The sequence below is a fragment of the Protopterus annectens genome, chromosome 12.part0, assembly GCF_019279795.1.
Source record: "Protopterus annectens isolate FY-2018-M chromosome 12.part0, PAN1.0, whole genome shotgun sequence".
Taxonomy (NCBI): Eukaryota; Metazoa; Chordata; order Ceratodontiformes; family Protopteridae; genus Protopterus; species Protopterus annectens.
This window is the reverse complement of record NC_056746.1, coordinates 781431715-781444511: the sequence shown is the minus strand read 5'-3', so window position 1 is coordinate 781444511 and position 12797 is coordinate 781431715. Positions and strand designations below refer to the sequence as shown.

At 43.9% G+C, this 12797-nt stretch overlaps 1 protein-coding gene across 1 annotated transcript in view; it reads right to left on the bottom strand.

Annotated features, from left to right (window-relative positions):
* The window catches only part of LOC122816797 (nucleoside diphosphate kinase 3-like), a 159461-nt gene extending 148211 nt beyond the window's left edge, over positions 1-11250 (bottom strand). Inside the window, exon 1 of the mRNA XM_044089823.1 lies at positions 11042-11250. Within this exon, the coding sequence (XP_043945758.1) occupies positions 11042-11087 (46 nt within the window). The 5' untranslated portion in view covers positions 11088-11250. The remainder of the gene's footprint in view (positions 1-11041) is intronic.
* Positions 11251-12797: the final 1547 nt, after the last annotated feature.

Below are 12797 nucleotides of genomic sequence, written 5' to 3'. Positions count from 1 at the left end.
ATGTAAGGACTGCAGCAATGTGAGATGAAGAACATCTTCAATTCAGATGTAGCTGCAGGTTCAAAAGGAGGCAAAGTAAGCTTCTCCAACACAAAATTGAGATCCCAGGAAGGAGTAGGAGCTCTACATGGGGGCCTTATATTTTTTGCCCCTCTAAGAAATTGCTTAAACAAAGGGTGAGAAAATAAAGGAGGGTCACAATCATAGTGAGCAGAAATGGCTGCAGCATGAACCTTCACAGAGGAAAATGACAAACCCTTGTCTAGTAATTCAGTAAGGTACTGTAGTGTAAAACTCAAATTAGGCACCGAGACATCAAAGCCCTTTGTTGTGCTCCAAATAAAAAATATCCTCCATTTATCAGCATAAACTTTTCTAGTGCTGGGCCGCCTGGCTTCCAAAATGACATCTAAAACCGATTGAGGAAGTTGAGATCCCACAGGCTCTAAAACAGAATACCCCAGGCCGTTAGATGCAGGGACTGCACCCTGACATTGAGCAAATGACTGCTTGACTGGGACAACAAGTGAGGAAGCTGTGGCAAAGGCCAAGGAGGTTCCTGAATTAAACTCCTCAGCAGAGGATACCAGTGCTGACGTGGCCAATCTGGTGCTATTAGAATCATGCAAGGCTTGTCCCGTCTGACTTTCAAGAGTACCTTGGGAAGGAGAGGCAGAGGAGGAAAAGCATAGACGTGAAGGTTGTTCCAACTGAAAGATAGAGCATCCACTTTCCAAGCTTTTGGGTGAAACATCTTTGTGCAAAATTTTGGTAGTTGGAAATTTAGAGGAGAAGCGAACAGATCTATGTCTGGAGTTCCCCAAGCCACTGTCAACTGTTGGAATACATGAGGATCCAATTTCCACTCGTGGGGATCCACAATTTGTCTGCTCAAGACATCTGCTAGGGAGTTCTGTGCTCCTGGCAGAAACCGTGCTTGAAGAGTGATGTGCAAACTCAGAGCAGTCTCCCACAATATCATTGCTAGTCTGCAGAGAGGGTAAGAATGGGTTCCACCCTGCTTGTTGATGTACCACATGATTGTAGTGTTGTCTGTTCGAATCAACACCTGTCCTGGTTGAAGTAGGCCCTTGAAAGCCATCAGGGCAAACTGGACTGCTAACATCTCCTTCATGTTGATATGCAAATGCTGTAGTCTGGGAGGCCACGTGTCTTGAATCCATTTCCCATTGAAGTGTGCTCCCCAAGCCAGGTCTGAGGCATCCGTCGTTATGATCTGACTCGCCTCTGGTCGGGTCACAGAGAGTTCCTTGTTTAGGTGACATTCCTGTGCCCACCACAAGAATTCCTTCTGGATGCAAGGTATTATCTGAATGACAGTGTCCAAATCGTGGCAGTGTTGAGTCCATACACTTTTGAGATACCATTGTAACTTCCTCATATGCAGTTTGGCATTGGGAATTACTAGAATGCAAGATGCCATGAACCCCAAGGCTTGAAGGACTGTCCTTGCAGTCAGCCTGGACAGTACCGATAATTGCTGGAAGTATATGTGAAGAGTTCTTTGTTTGTCCGGGGTCAGAAAAGCCATCTGAGAGGCTGTATTCAGTCTCACACCCAGAAAGCACATGTCCTGAGAGGGTACTAGACTGGACTTTATTTCGTTCACAGAATACCCTAGGCACCTTAAAACTGCCATTACATACTGTAGATGTTGAAGTAACTTGTCTTTGTCTTGAGCAAGAATCAGGCAATCGTCCAGATAAGGATAAATTTGTATTCCCCTCAGTCTGAAGAAAGCTATTACAGGAGCCAGAACCTTTGTGAACACCCTGGGCGCAGTAGATAAACCAAAGGGCAATGCAGAGAACTGATAATGAGAAGTACCAGCCCGAAATCGCAGGAATATCCTGCAGCTGAGCCTGATAAGAATGTGAAGATAGGCCTCTTTGAGATCCAGAGTTACCATCCAGTGATCTTTGCCTAGCATAGGCAGAAGTTGCTGTAATGTTAGCATCTTGAACTTTGGAATGTCTAGGTATGTATTGAGAATGGACAAATCCAGAATTGGCCTCCAAGTGTTTCCTTTCTTTGGCACTAGGAACAGACGGGAATAAAACCCTAGGCCTACTTCTGACGGAGGTACCACCTGGATTGCTCCCATCTGTAAAAGCAAGGAAATTTGTTCCTGAGCCTCCAGCCTTTGCTCAGGAGGTACATCTGGCATGCCTTTGAAAGGAGGAAAAGTGTGAAAATAAAACTTGTAGCCTTGATTTATTATTTCCAACACCCATTTGTCCTGGGTGACCAAATGCCAATTTTGTTTGAAAAGTGCCAACTTTCCTCCTAGAGGAGCTGCCAGGAAAGAAGGATCTGGCAGCTGAAGGTACAGGTCATTGGGTCTGTTTACGAAAAGGCTGACCCCTGCCCTCACCAGAAGATTGTGCCCGAGAACTCCAAGTCCTAGGTCTGAAAGAACCCTGAGCGTGAGCCCTGCCCCTACCACGTCTAGACCTGCCCTTAGACTGAAAATCCGAAGAAGGGTAGGACCATCCTCTTGCAGGCCAATTCCTGCTAAACTTAGGGGGCTGCACTTGCAAAAAATCCTTAACAGTCTGCATAGACTTAGCTTTATCTTCCATCTTTTTCAAAACTGACTCCACAGGGGAACCAAAAAGAACTTCAGATTGAAGAGGAGCATCCAAAATCCGAGCTTTAACATGCTCTGACAAATTTTGATCCTTAAGCCAGGCATGTCTACGAATAACTGAACCAGTAGCAGCCACCCTGGATGAAGCCTGAAGAGCATCGAAGCCACACTGCAAGGAATGTTTACCAACTTGATCTGAAGCATGAACCAAGTCCTGCAATTCCTTACACTCTATACCCTCAGATAAAGCATCCACCTTAGATTTCAATTGACCTAACAGAAAGTTCTGATACTTCAGCATATGAAATTGGCAATTTAGAGCCCTCATAGCTAACGTAGAGGAGGTGTACACTTTTTTCCCCCCACCTATCCAACGCTCTAGAATCTTTATCCAAGGGAACTGGATTCTTAAAGTACAGTTTTGTACCTACCATAAATGTAGATGTTCGAGGATTCCCTTGCTGCAGTCCTGACTATTGGGTATAGTCCGCGTCCCAGTCGGCCCGAATACCAGAGTATAAGGCTGACGTCGGTCATGGCGCCTTAGACTGACGTCAGTACGTCAGGGTACTAATGCGCATGACCGACGTCATTTCCTCAGTCTTTTCTTGCCCCAGATGTCAGAAGACCCAAAAAGACAAGTCCCAAAAACAACCTGCACCAATAAACATGCACAATATATACAGTAATATATATACAAAAAATATAAGCATGTAAAGGCACCTACACAACCACCCTGAAACACAGAGGGGAAGGAGGGAGGGTAAATTGGACTGCAGCAAGGGAATCCTCGAACATCTACATTTATGGTAGGTACAAAACTGTACTATGTTCTTCGCCTTCCCTTGCTGCAGTCCTGACTATTGGGTAGAATCCCAAAGCAGAGGTAAGGGAGGCTGGCAAATTATAAAGTAGCAGGAGCTGACAACATGCCTTGTAAAACAGCTGTGGCAAAACCAGCTCTAGACTTAGAGTATATAGGCAGGTGATAATGCCTAGAGAAAGTATGCACTGAACTCCAAGTAGCTGCTTCCAGAATATCCTTAGTTGCCACCCCTTAGAAATGCTGTTGAAGTGGCAGTAGCCCTAGTGGAATGAGGCCTAATCCCAGCTGGAACCTCTTTGCCATGATGGGAATAACAAAATGCAATGCAAAAGCCAATCCACCTAGAAATAGTTTGTTTTGACACAGGTTTGCCCTGTGAACTTAAAGCAAAAGAAACAAGTAACTGCTGAGACTGCCTAAAATCTTTAGTCCTGCTCAAATAATAACGCAATTGCCTGTGTACATCTAAAGTGTGCAAAATCTTTTCCCTTTATTTTGAGGATCTGCAAAAAGTAGGCAAATGAATAGTTTGGTTTAAAGCCACACTAGAAACCACCTTAGGCATAAAGGAAGGATTAGTACGTAATGATACCCTGTCCTTATGGAAAATCAAAAGGCCTCTACTGCCATAAGGGCCTGCAACTCAGACACCCTTCTTGCAGAAGTAATAGCCAACAGAAAAGCCGTCTTCCATGACAAATATTTCAATTCAGCAGTAGCTGCGGCTCAAAAGGTTGTAGAGTAAGTTTTTCCAACACAAAATTGAGATCCCAAGCAGGAGTAGGAGCTCTACGGGGGTCTTATATTCTTTGCCCTCTAAGAAACTGCTTGAACAAAGGATGCGAAAACAAAGGTGGGTCACAATCATAGTGAGCTGAAATTGCTGCAGCATGAATCTTTATGGAAGAGAAAGACAAACCTTTGTCCAATAACTCAGTAAGATATTGAAGAGCCACACTCAAATTAGGCTCTGAAATCTCCAAATTCTTTGCTGTACACCAAAATAAAAATCTCTTCCATTTTTCTGCGTACACTCTCCTAGTACTAGGCCTTCTAGCTTCCATAATCACATTTAAAACTTGTTGAGGAAGCTGAGACCTTCCATGTTTCAACACAGAATATGCCAAGCTGTGAGATGGAGAGATTGAAGCTTGACATTGAGCAGATGACCGTCCTTCTGAGATAACAGATGAGGAATCAGAGGTAAAGGCCATGGAGGCTTCTTTACAAGACTCCTTAGAAGTGGGTACCAGTGTTGCCGAGGCCAATCTGGAGCTATCAAAATCATCCTTGGCCTGTCCTGTCTGACCTTTAGTAATACCTTTGGAAGAAGAGGTAGAGGTGGAAAAGCATAGACATGAAGGTTTGTCCAACTGAAAGACAGAGCATCCACTTTCCAAGCTGTGTGATGAAACCCCTTTGTGCAATACTTTGGCAGCTGGTGGTTTAGTGGAGAAGCGAACAGATCTATGTCTGGAGTTCCCCATGACACTGTCAATTTCTGAAATACATGAAGATCCAGTTTCCACTCGTGGGGATCCATGATTTGTCTGCGTAATACATCTGCTAGGGAGTTCTGTGCTCCTGGCAGAAACCTTGCCTGAAGAGTCAGTTGCAGGCTTAACGCAGTCTCCCATAAAATCATTGCTTGCCTGCATAGAGGATAAGAATGTGTTCCCCTTGCTTGTTGATGTACCACATGACAGTTGTGTTGTCTGTCAGAATCAACACCTGCCCTGGAAGAAGTAACTCCTTGAACGCCATCAATGCAAACTGGACTGCTAACATCTCCTTCATGTTGATATGTAGATGCTGTAGTCTGGCAGGCCACTTGTCTTGTATCCACTTTCCATTTAGATGAGCTCCCCAAGCAGTGTCCGAGGCATCTGTCGTTAAAATCTGACTCCTCTGGCGGGTCACAGAGAGTCCCTTGTTTAGGTGACATTCCTGAGCCCACCACAAGAATTCCTTTTGAAGGCAAGGTATTATTTGAATGACAGTGTCCAAATCTTGGCAGTGCTGTGTCCATACATTTTGAGATACCATTGCAGCTTCCTCATATGCAGTTTGGCATTGGGAAGCACCAGAATACAAGATGCCATGAACCCTAATGCTTGAAGGACTGTCCTTGCAGTCAGCACGGACTGATGAGATAGTTGATGGAAGTAAAGTGACAGACTCTTTTGTTTGTCCGGGGTTAAAAAGGCCATCTGGGCTGCTGTATTCAGTCTCACACCCAGAAAGCACATGTCTTGAGAGGGTACTAGACTGGACTTTATTTCGTTCACAGAATACCCTAGGCATCTTAGCACTGCTATGACATATTCCAGATGCTGTAGAAGGTGTTCGGTTTCTTGAGCCAGAATCAGGCAGTCGTCCAAGTAAGGATAAATTTGAATGCCTTGAAGCCTGAAGTAAGCTATCACTGGAGCCAGAACCTTTGTGAATACTCTGGGCGCAGTAGATAAGCCAAAGGGCAATGCAGAGAACTGATAATGAAAATCTCCAGTTCGAAACCGCAGATACTTTCTGCAACTTAGCCTTATGGGCACATGAAGGTAAGCTTCCTTGAGATCCAAAGTTACCATCCAGTGATCCTTGCCCAGCAGAGGTAACAGTTGCTGTAACGTCAACATCTTGAACTTGGGAATGTCCAGATAAGTGTTGAGGATAGATAAATCCAAAATTGGTCTCCACGTGTTCCCCTTCTTTGGTACTAGGAACAGGCGAGAATAAAATCCAAGCCCCTTTCTGACACAGGGACTGGCTGAATAGCCCCTATCTGGAGTAACTGAGAAACTTGCTTGAGAGCCTCTTTTCTTTGTGGAGGAGGAACATCTGGCATGCCTTTGAAAGGGGCATTGTGTGGAAATAAAATCTGTACCGTGATGAATGATATCCAGCACCCATCTGTCTTGAGTGATTAAATCCCAATTTTCTTTGAAAAGAGACAATCTTCCTCCCAAAGGAGCTGCCAGACGAGAGTCCACTGGCAGCTGAAAAGGCAGGTCATTGGTTCTGCTTACGAAAGGACTGACCCCTGCCCTCACCAGAAGTCTGAGCAGGTGAACTGTCTGATCTAGGCCTAAACGAACCTTGAGCCCTGCCCCTACCACGGCTAGATCTACCCCTAGACTGGGAACCATAAGCAGGATATGTCCACCCCTTAGCAGGCCAATTTCTACTAAACTTTGGAGGTTGCACCTGCAAAAAATCTTTAACAGTCTGCATAGACTTAGCTTTGTCCTCCATTTTCTTTAAAACTGCTTCCACAGGCGGTCCAAACAACACATCAGACTGTAAAGGAGCATCCAAAATCCTGGTCTTAACATGCTCAGCTAAATTCTGATCCTTCAACCATGCATGTCTGCGAAGAACAGAACTAGTAGCAGCCACCCTCGAGGAGGCTTGAACAGCATCAAAACCACACTGCAAAGAATGCTTACCCACTTGTTCAGACACATGAACCAAATCCAGCAATTCTTTACACTCAATACCTTCCGCCAAAGCATCCACCTTAGATTTCAATTGTGAAAGGAGATAATTCTGATATTTCAGCATATGAAATTGACAATTCAACGCCTCATGGCTAGAGTGGAAGAAGTATATACTTTCTTACCCCACCTATCCAAAGCCCTTGCCTCTTTATCAGAGGGTACAGGATTTTTAACAACAGAAGCTTTAACACCTTTAGGCCCCTGAGAAACAGTTTCTGGGTCCGCCCTGGGACTCTTAAACAAGTACTTATGAGCTTCGGGCACCCTATAATACCTGTCAGGCTTAACAGGAGCAGGAGGCAAGGAATCAGGGTTCAAAGAAGCCTCTGCAAAAACATCCTCCACCACATTCAACACAGGAGGAATAGCTAAGGGCCTATGCTGAGGCAAAACAAGAATTCCCTAAGCCTTTTCTGGAGTCAGAGTAATCTTGGCCTTCCCATTTAAAGTGCTCCCTCATGGAGTGAAGAGTCTCTGAAAATGAAAAATCCTCAGGAGGAGAAGCTGAAGGAGTGGAGTCATCCACATCAGAATCAGAATAAGCAGGAAACTCTTGCAAGTCTTCCACAGAAGACTCTGAAGCCTGTGAACACTGTTCAAAACTATCAAACTCCTGTTCCACCCTAGGCCTCTTATCAGGTGGGGCATAGAACCTCTAATCAGAGTAATCAAATCTTCAGCCATTTTAAGCATATGTTTCTTAGGCACAGAGCCCGAAATGCTAGGAGAAGCCCCTACAGAAGCTGAACTTGGCCTTCCTCTAAAAGAAGCTCTGGAAACAGAAGGAGAGGCCCTAACTACCTTGGGAAGAGAGGGAAGAACAGTTACCTGAGAAGCCCCCTCAGCCTGGCCTACTTCCTGAGAGGGCACATCCTGTAACAGTAAAGTATCTGCCTGAGACTCCATAGAGACTCCTGGCAAAACCTCTGGCTCCCCTGAGCCTTCTAAAGGACCGACGTCCGGGACTGCCGGTTCCTCACCCCTAGACTTCACTGTTTTGTCCTTGCGCTTCTTAGATGAAGCAGGCGTCGGAGCATCCGACGGCATAGTATAATTGCAACGCTTCCCAAACACTAACCTAGCACAATCAAGCCTCCTCTTAATAGTGCGCTTATTAAATCTAGCACAAGAGCGGCAACCAACAACGCCGTGCTCAGGCCCTAAACAAGGTATACACAATGTATGATAATCCCTATGCGGTATCTGCTTCCCACAAGAAATACAGTTATTCACTTTTTCTGACATCCGTAATATACTGAGGCAAGAAAAAACCAAAATGTTCCCCAACGGGGTTACTTAGCCAACTCTGTACTCGGTCTGAAACTCCGGTTTCGGAAAATCTCAGAACGCCAACCTGCACTCGCAAAATTGCTTCTGCATCGGACCATGCGGCAAAAAAGACTGAGGAAATGACGTCGGTCATGCGCATTAGTACCCTGACGTACTGACGTCAGTCTAAGGCGCCATGACCGACGTCAGCCTTATACTCTGGTATTCGGGCCGACTGGGACGCGGACTATACCCAATAGTCAGGACTGCAGCAAGGGAAGACGAAGAACATCCACAGAAGCCCTGACACCCTTCGGCCCTTGAATAATAGTTTCCGGATCAGCTCTAGGACTCTCATACAAATATTTGTGTGCCTCTGGAACTCTGTAATACCTGTCTGGCTTGACAGGGGCAGGGGGTAAAGAATCAGGATTAAGTGAAGTTTCAGAAAAAACATCCTGAACAACATCTAAAACAGGGGGAATAGCCAAGGCCTATGTTGTGGCAAAAACAAAAATTCCCTAAGCCTTTTTCGAGAGTCTGAAAAATCCTGACCTTCCCACTTGAAATGCTCCCTCATGGAATGCAAAGTTTCAGAAAAGGAAAAATCCTCTGGAGGTGAAGCAGAAGGACAGGAATCCTCTGCATCCGAATCTGAATAGGGAGGAAATTCCTGAATATCCTCAGCTGAGGACTCAGAGAAATCTGAGGAATGCTCCATTCCCTCTAAGTCTGTCTCCACCCTAGGCCTCTTCTCTGGAGGGGGCATAGCACCTGATCAAAGTAATCAAATCCTCTGCCATTTTCAACATATGTTTTTTAGGAACAGAACCTGGAGAACTAGAGCTATGGCCCGTACCAGTAAGACTAGGTTTAGCCTTAGCAGGGCCTTTAGTCACTGAAGTAGAAGGCCTAATAACCTTTTATAAAGATGGAACTACAGATACTTGAGAAGCACCCTCGGCCTGGCCTAACTCCTGAGAGGCCAACTCCTGCAAAAGTAAAGGTTCCCCCTGGGATTCAGCCGAGACCTCGGCTGGATCCACAGATTCAACCGTAGATTCTATAGAACCGGCGTCCGCAACAGACAACTCATCCGGTTTAGACTTTAAAGATTTATCTTTTCGCTTTTTTGCGGTAGCGGGCGTCAGAGGATCCGACGGCATGTTGTAGTTACACCGCCACGAAAACAAGCCTAGCACAGTCTAATCTACGTTTAATGGTGCGCTTATTAAATCTAGCGCAAAAGCGACACCCGACTACGTCGTGCTCAGGCCCCAAGCAAGGAATACAGAGAGAATGATAGTCCCTATGAGGTATCTGTTTCCCACAAGAAATACAATTATTAACTTTTTCTGACATCCGGATTAATTGAGGCAAGAAAAGACAAAAATATTCCCCAACGGGGTACTTAGCCCAACTTGGTCTTCGGTCTGAAACTCGAAATTTGAAAATTTCAGAATGTAGAACGGCACTTGCAAACGCTGCTTCGGACCACGCGGCAAGAAAGACTGAGGAAATGGCGTCGGTCATGCGCTTAAGTACTACTACGTACTGATGTCAGCTCCGGGCGACCATGACCGACGCCAGCCTAACTCTTTGGTATTCGGGCCGACCGAGGACAGCGGACTACCCACAGGTTATGACTGCAGCAATGTGAGACGAAGAACATCAACAGCAATTAGCATATTTTTACAGTAACAACAATAAGCAATAATTAGGGATGAATGCAGAAAAGTAAGTTTAAGAAAGATTTTATTCAAGATAAAGAAAGCACTAGGAGCAAGTAGCAGCTAGTCAGGTTTAGTACAGGGCCAGAGCCAGTGAGTCACTTGGTGAGTTTTGATTTGGGATTTGAAACAGGGAAGAGAAGAGATAGCAGTGAGGTTGTCAGGGAGGGAGTTCCAGGCTTTTCCTACTGAGTTACAGGAGAAGGAGTCGCCTGCCAAGTTGTTGGATTTACAGGTTGATATAAGAAGTTTGTCAGCAGAACATAGATTTTGAGGTTGCAATAAGATAGATATATCTATAAGGGTAGTAAGTATAGGGGTGATTTATTTAAATTTGTTGATTTGTGATGATAGGTTTGTGGAGGATTTTATGGGTTAAGGAGAGCTGGTGAAATTATATATATATATATATATATATATATATATATATGTGTAGATAGATAGATAGGACACACACATATACATGTAAACACTCATATCCTGGTAAGCAAACTTTACGGCATTAGTTCATTCCAGAAAGGGATGAAATGCCACCAACATGCTTGCATACTGTGATTAAAATTCATCCAAAATAATCCCAATATAGCTTTTTTTCCCCGCTTTTAAACTTTTCTGCACTTTTTAATAATAAAAATCCACCGCGTTACTACTAAATCAAAACGAGTACTTTAATTGAATACAATTCTGAAGCAGGCTTACAATTACTGTTGCGCATAGTGAATAAGCTATACACGTACGATGACGTCTAGAGCGCTATGCAAATGGAACTAAAGCATGCAACTGTGTAATGCCTGAACACATCACCACTAAAGGCAATCACCAAACACGTATCCAGTATGCACTTCGCTGCCAGTGCATGCCCATGTTTGTGATTTTTTTTATTTACAACCTACTAGTATTTATTCATTAAAGATAGCAGTTTTGTTCTCAGAACACATTTTAAGACACTTCTTCCTCCGACAGACACCCTACTACGGTGAATTCACTCCTACTCGCCCTACCACCGGCTAAAAATCTAGTTGCTGGAATTCTCGGTTCAGTTACCTACATCTACATGACATTCACACGATTATCACTAACATTTACACACACCCATGATCTCACTCACCTGTCTCGAAAATGTTAGCAAATATAGCTAAAACGAGGCAGATCATTTCTACAGCTAATCAAACTGGCTTCTACTATAAAGTAAAGAAACCAACGGTATCGGAGAAGAGTAAGAACGAGCACGTAACTTTTTAAGTGTGTGACGTTGAGCTGAGAACGAGCTCTTCACTTGTGCGAAAGACTTTCTTGCGGTCTCCTATCCCACCAGATGCGCAGTAGCAAGCGACGCCCAAACCCCGCCCAACACCCAGCAGGAGAATGACGTTATAGTGCAGTTATGAATAAACATTTTCCTTTGTTTCTATGTGCATGAATATTCATTCAGATAAGCAAGAGCATAAAAGCATGCTTGTATTCTCACTGTTCAAATGCACAGAATGAAACACACACGTTCAAAACGTCGCATTTCATAAAGTCATAGATTGCTTTAAAAAAGAAAGCTTGTGTGTGTCTGTTAGTTAGTACTTACGTCTTCTTTCGGTTTTTCCCGGTTAGGGTCCGCCACAACGGATCACCTGTCCGTTCATGACTGGCAGTGGAGTTTTACGGTGTCGAGTTGCTAGCCCGGCACCCAACCTTCCACAGAAGGCACACACATGCACACATTCACGCGCGCCTAGGGCCAATTTCGAGTGTCTAATCCCACCTATAGTATGTCTTTGGCATGTGGGAGGAAACCGGAGCACCCGGGAGGAAAACTGCGAAGCTACTAAGCAAGTGTAAAAACGGTATTTTCATGACACTTTAAAACATAGCAAAAATGCATTTCAAAGGAGAGTCACAGCAGTGAAGAGTGCAATATCAAATCAGTTACAGAAATGTAAACAACATTGTTAATTTTTGTCTAGTGGGACACTCCTTCAGAACATCACATTTTGTGATGTCTTTCAGCACTTCTCAAGTATAACGTGCATTAAAGAACAGCAATATCACAAATGTTTCCTGTATTAAACTCTAAAACAGGGCACCATAAAGTACTTCCTAGGCTTATCACCCAACGCTAGGTTATTCAAAGGCTTGACTACATGGCACTAAATCAATGCTCAACGTTAATATCCCTCACAGTTTGTTACTATTTAAAGATACATCTTACTACTGTTTAAATAGAAACCAGTTTTCAAAAACAATTAAGATAAAAATGTGCAAATTGCCAGACTCATTAACACTCCTATTAATTTAAGTCCAGGCTTTCAATACTGCACCCAGAATAGACATCTGGTCTTAAAAAGTCAACATTCCAAGTAAAAGCAAACACATATGTTTAATGCCTTGAGGAATCTCTGTTTACTGTTGGAATTACTGATGTTTATACTCTAGTATCTGATACGTAGGAGACTATGATTATTTTAACTTTACCCTACCGTAGATTCTTTTTTATAGTTCAAGCAGGCAAAACCTTTAACAGCACCCAATACCAGTTTAATCAGATGACACAGCTCTTGTGCCAGTACTCTGCTATGCTGTAGGTCTCACTCCAGCACGCAGCATGCCTTGGTTCACCACATACACAAAAAATATTAATTTTTTTACATTAGCTTTTGCAGGGGGTCTAGCCCCCCCTGCGCACCTCACACACCTGCTACTTAAATATACCAACATGCAATACATTGAGGAAGAAGGTAAACTACAATTACACAATGAATATTCATGATGTCAGAGGCAATTATGCATGACATGTCAATCATGCATGATTTGCATGCTACATCACAACCATTATGAATGTCAATCAATCTGTCCATGCCCATTCCTGTGCAAAA